The sequence below is a fragment of the Glandiceps talaboti genome, chromosome 14, assembly GCF_964340395.1.
Source record: "Glandiceps talaboti chromosome 14, keGlaTala1.1, whole genome shotgun sequence".
Lineage (NCBI taxonomy): Eukaryota > Metazoa > Hemichordata > Enteropneusta > Spengelidae > Glandiceps > Glandiceps talaboti.
Genome location: NC_135562.1, coordinates 547,113 through 557,240, shown reverse-complemented (window position 1 = coordinate 557,240; position 10,128 = coordinate 547,113). Strand labels below are relative to the sequence as shown.

At 39.4% G+C, this 10,128-nt stretch overlaps 1 protein-coding gene across 1 annotated transcript; it reads right to left on the bottom strand.

Moving 5' to 3' along the window:
* Positions 1-898: 898 nt before the first annotated feature.
* On the bottom strand, positions 899-4,147 carry LOC144445685 (thyrotropin-releasing hormone receptor-like). The gene is made up of 2 exons (XM_078135327.1): positions 4,027-4,147; positions 899-3,810 (listed from the first exon to the last, which is right to left on the bottom strand). Exon 2 carries the CDS (start codon positions 3,767-3,769, stop codon positions 2,567-2,569), a length of 1,203 nt encoding a protein of 400 aa, XP_077991453.1. The 5' UTR covers positions 3,770-3,810; positions 4,027-4,147; the 3' UTR covers positions 899-2,566.
* Positions 4,148-10,128: the final 5,981 nt, after the last annotated feature.

The window sequence follows — 10,128 nt, the reverse complement described above, 5'->3', positions numbered from 1 at the left end:
GGTGAACTTGTATTCTTCACTAGTTCAACACATCAGAACTAAGTTATGACTGTGAATAACGTTAGCTAGTAAATTAAATAAAGCCATGGCCCTCATACATACACGACACGTCATAGCGTAATGGCATCCCTATACAAATGTCGGCATGGTATATTGAATCAGGTAAAGGGGGTAATTGATAGTAGGTGAAAAGTATTAAAGTGTTATGTTACTGATAGATTGCTGTGACGTAAATTGGTATAGTGGCGGGGTCACGGGGTCAGGACGTGGATGGTGCTGAATGAAGTTCGTTGAGTAGCAAGTATTCGGATAAAAGTGAGTAATTACATAAAGTCCTAGCTTAACGAGACTTGTTGAAGATTGAATGGTTCAGACATGGAGCAGTGATTTGTTGTAATTACTGTCCATTTTAAACACTCAGTGAGTGTCGCAATACAAATTAAATACTTATGTTAACTCCTTCACGCACTAGTCCTTTTAGTCAGAAATACTTTTCACCAATTACTAACACTGAATTAGCAAATTCAGAACGTTTCACTCATACAAACCCAACATTTATCACACCCTCCACACACACACACACACACACACACACACACACACGAGCATACATACATACATACATACATACATACATACATACATACATACACGCACACACATATACATACATACATACATACATACATACATACATACATACATACATACATACATACGCACGCACGCACACATACATACGTACACATACATACATACATACATACATTCCTAATCAGAAATACTCGATCATAATACACAACCATCAACTCATTCGTTCTATTAAACTCACCCCCCCCCCTCTTCATTGGTGCTTCCTCATTCCCCTCCTCCTTTACTCCCTCCCTACATCGTTTAGTTGTTCCCGCCAATACATTACAGTACAATGTTTAGAAAAAATACAGCACTACACATCACACCACCATGCACATGACGCTGCCATATACATCACATTGCCATCACATTGCCATACATGTCACACTGTCACACACCTCAAAGCAACATGCATACCACACTGCCATATACACACCGTACGATCCATACTTGGCACTCTGGCATATATATCACACAATGCCATACACATCACGTCGCCATTCAAGTCACACCACCATACACATCACACCACCATACACACCAGACTGCCATACATATCATACTACCATATATGTCACACCGCCATATCACACTGATATACATGTCACAGCGTCATACACATCATACTGTCATACACATTTTTTTATTACACCACCACACACATCACACTGCCATACATGTGACACCGCCATAGACATTATATCACCATACACATCGCATCACCATACATATCACACTGTCATACATCACATCGCCATACACATCACACTGCCATATAGATCACATACATATCACATCACATCACCATACACATCACATCACCAACGTACAATGTAAGAGTAGAACACCTATACCAACGATTTATTCTTAAGAAATCAACTATGATCATAATTTCCCTTTTCTGAAAGATTATGTCATCAAGCCAAATAATTATCGTTAATATCAATATATCAATATACGTTCATGACATGTTTAGTTTGTCACAAACACCTGTAACTTAAGCCTATCTGATATCATATTATCAAATGTAACACACAAAGATATCTGACACGGTTTTCTTTACTGTACGCTATTTGGTATTTCTTTGTTGTTGTTTTTCATTTGAATCTATATGGAAATAATTATATAATCACTAAGTAAGTTAATATTTCACTACGTATATATTTGTTTAATCTACTATGATATTGTTGTTATGTCTGGCAGAATAATCGCGTAACTTGGTCGTGCAAACTATCCACCTATGTACGTAACGTCAAACTGTATCCACCTATCCCATGCACGTAACGTCAAACTGTATCCACCTATCCCATGCACTTAACGTCAAACTGTATCCACCTGTCCCATGCACGTAACGTCAAACTGTATCCACCTATCCCATGCACGTAACGTCAAACTGTATCCACCTATCCCATGCACGTAACGTCAAACTGTATCCACCTATCCCATGCACATAACGTCAAACTGTATCCACCTATCCCATGCACGTAACGTCAAACTGTATCCACCTATCCCATGCACATAACGTCAAACTGTTATCCCATGCACATAACGTCACGCCTAGCTATCCTGGTAACATGACTTTATACGTTTGCTTCAAAGATTAAAACTAAGCTGAGTAAATCCCTAAACAAACACTACAATAAATGATTACACTCGCACTTTGAGAACTACACATGTTGAAACCGTTGACACGTACTCAGAAGTCAAGGACTATGATGGTGATGGTACATTTATCAAAATACCATCAGCTGTGTCATATAGGTACAGGTAACATGCTAATGAGCTAGACATCATTCTATAATTGAGTACTATATAAATATATGGTTGTTGGGTGGTTATACGCGGTGTTTTGTTGCTCGGCAACCACTATAAACTCAATCACCCATCTGTAAACATAATCGGAAAATACGTTGCTCAGGTGTGTTCCTAATGATTAAAGCACTGAGTGGTTATTTTCCATTTTATACGTAGTTTCAACGAACGAAGAGTCTTCCTTCTTTGTGACAGTTGAGGTTACGGTCAGATTTGACATGCTATATTCTTGCTTGTTGCGACTTCCCCTGCAGCAGCAACAGAGGGTCTTCAGAAAAGCCCGTCTATATTGTTTGTTAAGAATACCATATATGATCGGATTAACCGAACAGTTGACCATTGGCAACCAGCGTGTAAGCTCGCCCCAGGCGCTCGGCAGCTTGATGTCACCTTGATCAGGGAAGGAGTTGAAGAAGGTAAAAATTAACTCCAAGTGGTACGGGAAAAGACAAACAAAAAAAACACCAGCCGTCACTGCCAACATAGCCACGATTTGCCGCTGTTGGTAAAGTCGCTGTTTCAAGTCCCGTTCGTGTGTTGCGTACTTTTTTATCCCGCGGCGTAACTCTCGCACTGTCAATGTATTCAATACAATAATTGTCACCAGAACACATATGAATGCAAGTAATGTGCTAAACGTATATAGAGCCCCTTGCCAAGCATTGGTCATACCTTTCCAGCAGGTTGAGTAGGATGTCGGTAAGTGGGCAGTTTCATTCGGTGATCCTACCCACAGTACACATACAGTTGACCAACCTGTGTAAAAATAGACGATTGGGCTTGAACAGATAAGTCCGATGATCCACGTTAAAACAATCGATTTGACTGTTCTTGACTTTGAACTTATTCGATCAGCTTTGAAGGGCTTACAAATAGCCATATATCTCTCAAACGTAACCAATGTAATGTTGAATTCGGAGACGAATAGTCCAATGTCAAGAATTATGTTTATAAGGAGGCAACCTGGAGCACCAAATGCACTTTTGTCGTGAACTATGTCCGATGTGATAGGTTCGACAACTGCTACAATGTAATATGCTGTTAATAACGTACAGTCGACAACGGCTTGGTTAGATAGGTACATATTGGTGAGAGTACGCATTGACCGGACTCGGAACACAACGAAAAGGAAAAGACAGTTTAAGATAATTCCAAACGGACAGGTGAACGTACCGGGGATGATACGAGTTAAGAGAATGTCGTGTGAAGAGTAGAGTTCGACATCTGTACCATAGACGGCATAGATAGGGGCAACGTTCCGTGCCCGTGCAGAGATGACACATGCATTGTTATCGAGAACTGGATTACCGCCGGTGTCATTCATGGTTGCGTTGAGGTCAAATCAAAGGCTCCAGAAAATGAAACCTAGAAACAAAAGAAAGATAAAACACATCAGCCTGACGACTTCTGTAAATTGCACCATTGATGTATCATTTCACTACATTGCGATCCATGGCTGTATAAAGCTAACAGCAGCAGTACACTATTAGAGTAGCGACTGCAACAGTGCAAGCCAGTCCACTACTAGTATTATCAACGTATCGCTCTTTTGACGTTAAAAAGTTTGTGCAATAACATTACCTACGAGCTGCTTCCGTGAGTGGTTGTGTAATAGTGAGAACTGTTATGAATCTCAAGTTGGATAAATATACTGCTCATGTAGAGGCACATTATCGATTCCTTGCAATGGGTTGTATTCAAATAACGTACTAGACACTGAGTATGTTCTGGTCATTAAATTACGCCGACCTGATAGTACGCATGCGCCCTTCTATATTCGCTGAGACACAACAGGTGAACTCAGTATGTACATGTACAGACTGGATTTGTTATGTATTTTTTATCACATTGACGGATCAGATCAACGAGGGATTGACGTCATCAAAGTAAGGTATCTACAAATCATGACTTTTGGTTTGAGTTTTGCGTCATAGCAACGCAATGAAATTAAAGCTTTTTGGGAGCTTGGCGCTTGATGAAAATAATTATGTTTCAACTAAGTATTATAGACTGCCGTTGAAAGTATACAGTTGTTTAGTGCGTAGTACGTCTAAATTATTAGGTAGTTAGAACTCCGGAACATGTACACCTCCCATGGGTCTACTGACATCGTGAAGATGATCAATATACGATATGATACATGATTGTATAAAATTTAGACGATTTGGAATAAAATCGTTCTATTTCTGTGGAAAATGTCTATATTTTGTACTTTTCTCGTAAGTGTATGATCGGAAAGTCGACATAATGCATGGAGACAAAGAGATGTAAAAATGTAATGAACATGAAACCACCTGGATAGAACAATAGGGAAATGTGGAGATGCAGATATGGATAAGACATGAAAGAAAGAAAAGGTTACAGTAACGTTTTTAAAACCCGCATTATATCATTTTTGTAGTAAATGATAATTATTTGTAATTTTAAATTATTAGGATCGTAGTAAATTGTGGCGACAAGTGTGAAGACAGGAAGAGGAGAAAGGGCAGATAGACAGAGGCAGAGCAACAGAGATAGAGACATAGATTGAGAGGTAGACGTACATACAGATTTTGCTCGCACTCTGTCTCACTCAATCACTCACTCACTCACTCACTCACTCACTCACTCACTCACTCACTGTCTGTCTGTCTGTCTGTCTGTCTGTCTGTCTGTCTGTTTATCTCAGAGTCTGCCCCCCCCTCTCTCTCTCTCTCTCTCTCTCTCTCTCTCTCTCTCTCTCTCTCTCTCTCTCTCTCTCTCTCTCTCTCTCTCTCTCTCTCTCTCTCATTTCGGTTGTTACAACTACTACTCCTATCATAACCAGCCACCTTCAATAAATTGGAAATTTTAGTAGTGCGTGTGCAACACATACGTCTAAATTACTTTACAGCAATATATGTCTTAAGTAAATAATATGTAATGAATAAATTATTTTCATCTTATTTCTTTTAAAAAAACGCACGTGAAATAAAGTTATTCAAAGTGATAAAGACGTTTTCGGGCGAACGTGATATGACTTCTGATCTAACAGGTTATAGTAGTTGAATAAATGTCATCACAAAGTCATATTTCGTTATACATAATTTGACCTTCATGGCATATATAAAACGCACGTCTCTCCTCATGTACTCAATCATGCATGGCTATTTATTTCTGAATCAATAGTTATGTATTTTATATTATATTATAGAGTTCACACTTTTATCTGATGGCGTTAGAGTGTGGTACGGATTAGATAACATAACATCTGTACATTGTTACACTGTACATTTTTGATAGACAATTCGTCTATTACATCTTACTCATCACATTCTGAGTTAATATGTTTTTTCTGTATAAAAAAATCCCATTGTCGGTGACTATAATGTTAGGAATATCGAACTACAAATAGTGTAAGTTGTATATATAAGCCCTTACAATGCACTGCCATATACAATTTGTGAAAAAAAATACATGTAAATGTGTGTGAGCCCTTACAATGCACTGACATATACAATTTGTAAAAAATACATGTGAAAGTTTGTGAGCACTTACAATGCACTGACATATACAATTTGTAAAAATACATGTAAAAGTGTGTGAGCCCTCATACAACGTGATTTGAGATTGACTGCCTCGGCGTTACGATTGTTTTGATAACATTTATACTCGGCGAAGTTCGTCGAATGTGTGTATTACAACTTACAACTAGTACGATTGCATTCAACGCAAATTAGTAGAAGTCTTGAAGATCTAATAATTGAAATCAATTACATGTTACAAAATAAAATGAAAATCTCAATAAAAAAAGTGTAAAAGAGTAGTGAGTACTAGTGAACCTAAAGTTTATTATCAATTATCAGAAACAGTATATGAATGTAAACCATATTCCATGTTGTATTAAATACAAATTGTAAATTGTTAGTTGGGTAAAGTTTTACAATTTTATATTTGGAACAAACTTTACTTTGATACAATGGTTTAGCAACACAAATGATTTTTTATTTGAACATATTCAATGTTATCCTTAATCACCTTGATCAGATCGGTAAAACATAGTAATAATACCTTCTGTACCGTGACCAAGTCTGTCGGCAACCTGAGCGGACGGAACGTTACTCGTAAGTAACAAGAACCTTTGGTGGGTATACAAGAACGTATTATCAGTATTAAATATTGTTTTGATTATAGGTTTATTCATTATTGTCTACAGATCATGTGTACATCTATATATAAGTGTTATGATCCTAAATATCGTATTTCGCAATTATGGGAACAAATTCTAACATTTCGGCATTGTAGATCATAGTAGGTCACAAAATAGACTAGTGATTGCGACTCTGAGCAAACATGATGTCAGCAAAAAAATGATATGATCGGCAAAAGAATAGTGTCAGCAACTTTATAGATGATGAGATTGTATGGCGTGATTTTCCATTTTAAATCTTTACGTAAACTCCGTTGTATTCGAATGATATAAAAAGTGAGAATTAAATCATTAAATCATCCAGCAATCACTCGGGTAGGTGATTCTGGCAAGCCGAAATCTCTTCTCAGTCGTGACTAATTCCCGATTCTGGACCAAGTCGATCCCATTACGAACGTATGCTAGTGTGCATGATTGCTGGAGTGCTGAGATGGCACGATTGGGATACATCCCATACAACTTTAGTGCTGAGATGGCACGATTGGGACACATCCCATACAACTTTAGTACTGAGATGGCACGATTGGGATACATCCCATACAACTTTAGTACTGAGATGGCACGATTGGGATACATCCCATATTACTTTAGTGCTGAGATGTCACGATTGGGATACATCCCATACAACTTTAGTACTGAGATGGCACGATTGGGATACATCCCATATTACTTTAGTGCTGAGATGGCACGATTGGGATACATCCCATATTACTTTAGTACTGAGATGGCACGATTGGGATACATCCCATATTACTTTAGTGCTGAGATGGCACGATTGGGATACATCCCATACAACTTTAGTGCTGAGATGGCACGATTGGGATACATCCCATATTACTTTAGTGCTGAGATGGCACGATTGGGATACATCCCATACAACTTTAGTACTGAGATGGCACGATTGGGACACATCCCATACAACTTTAGTACTGAGATGGCACGATTGGGATACATCCCATACAACTTTAGTACTGAGATGGCACGATTGGGATACATCCCATATTACTTTAGTGCTGAGATGGCACGATTGGGATACATCCCATACAACTTTAGTACTGAGATGGCACGATTGGGATACATCCCATATTACTTTAGTGCTGAGATGGCACGATTGGGATACATCCCATATTACTTTAGTACTGAGATGTCACGATTGGGATACATCCCATATTACTTTAGTGCTGAGATGGCACGATTGGGATACATCCCATATTACTTTAGTACTGAGATGGCACGATTGGGATACATCCCATATTACTTTAGTGCTGAGATGGCACGATTGGGATACATCCCATACAACTTTAGTGCTGAGATGGCACGATTGGGATACATCCCATACAACTTTAGTACTGAGATGGCACGATTGGGATACATCCCATACAACTTTAGTACTGAGATGGCACGATTGGGATACATCCCATATTACTTTAGTACTGAGATGGCACGATTGGGATACATCCCATACAACTTTAGTGCTGAGATGGCACGATTGGGATACATCCCATACAACTTTAGTACTGAGATGGCACGATTGGGATACATCCCATACAACTTTAGTACTGAGATGGCACGATTGGGATACATCCCATACAACTTTAGTGCTGAGATGGTACGATTGGGATACATCCCATATTACTTTAGTACTGAGATGGCACGATTGGGATACATCCCATACAACTTTAGTACTGAGATGGCACGATTGGGATACATCCCATACAACTTTAGTACTGAGATGGCACGATTGGGATACATCCCATACAACTTTAGTACTGAGATGGCACGATTGGGATACATCCCATACAACTTTAGTACTGAGATGGCACGATTGGGATACATCCCATACAACTTTAGTGCTGAGATGGCACGATTGGGATACATCCCATATTACTTTAGTGCTGAGATGGCACGATTGGGATACATCCCATACAACTTTAGTGCTGAGATGGCACGATTGGGATACATCCCATACAACTTTAGTGCTGAGATGGCACGATTGGGATACATCCCATACAACTTTAGTACTGAGATGGCACGATTGGGATACATCCCATATTACTTTAGTACTGAGATGGCACGATTGGGATACATCCCATATTACTTTAGTACTGAGATGGCACGATTGGGATACATCCCATACAACTTTAGTACTGAGATGGCACGATTGGGATACATCCCATACAACTTTAGTACTGAGATGGCACGATTGGGATACATCCCATATTACTTTAGTACTGAGATGGCACGATTGGGATACATCCCATACAACTTTAGTACTGAGATGGCACGATTGGGATACATCCCATACAACTTTAGTGCTGAGATGGCACGATTGGGATACATCCCATACAACTTTAGTACTGAGATGGCACGATTGGGATACATCCCATACAACTTTAGTACTGAGATGGCACGATTGGGATACATCCCATACAACTTTAGTACTGAGATGGCACGATTGGGATACATCCCATACAACTTTAGTACTGAGATGGCACGATTGGGATACATCCCATACAACTTTAGTGCTGAGATGGCACGATTGGGATACATCCCATACAACTTTAGTGCTGAGATGGCACGATTGGGATACATCCCATACAACTTTAGTGCTGAGATGGCACGATTGGGATACATCCCATACAACTTTAGTACTGAGATGGCACGATTGGGATACATCCCATACAACTTTAGTGCTGAGATGGCACGATTGGGATACATCCCATACAACTTTAGTGCTGAGATGGCACGATTGGGATACATCCCATACAACTTTAGTACTGAGATGGCACGATTGGGATACATCCCATACAACTTTAGTACTGAGATGGCACGATTGGGATACATCCCATATTACTTTAGTGCTGAGATGGCACGATTGGGATACATCCCATATTACTTTAGTACTGAGATGGCACGATTGGGATACATCCCATATTACTTTAGTGCTGAGATGGCACGATTGGGATACATCCCATACAACTTTAGTACTGAGATGTCACGATTGGGATACATCCCATACAACTTTAGTGCTGAGATGGCACGATTGGGATACATCCCATATTACTTTAGTGCTGAGATGGCACGATTGGGATACATCCCATATTACTTTAGTGCTGAGATGGCACGATTGGGATACATCCCATATTACTTTAGTGCTGAGATGGCACGATTGGGATACATCCCATACAACTTTAGTGCTGAGATGGCACGATTGGGATACATCCCATATTACTTTAGTGCTGAGATGGCACGATTGGGATACATCCCATACAACTTTAGTGCTGAGATGGCACGATTGGGATACATCCCATACAACTTTAGTACTGAGATGGCACGATTGGGATACATCCCATACAACTTTAGTGCTGAGATGGCACGATTGGGATACATCCCATATTACTTTAGTGCTGAGATGGCACGATTGGGATACATCCCATATTACTTTAGTCCTGCGCAACATAAGAACATTGGATTATAACTAAACTTACTGAAGGCTTTTTTTCATTCTTTATATG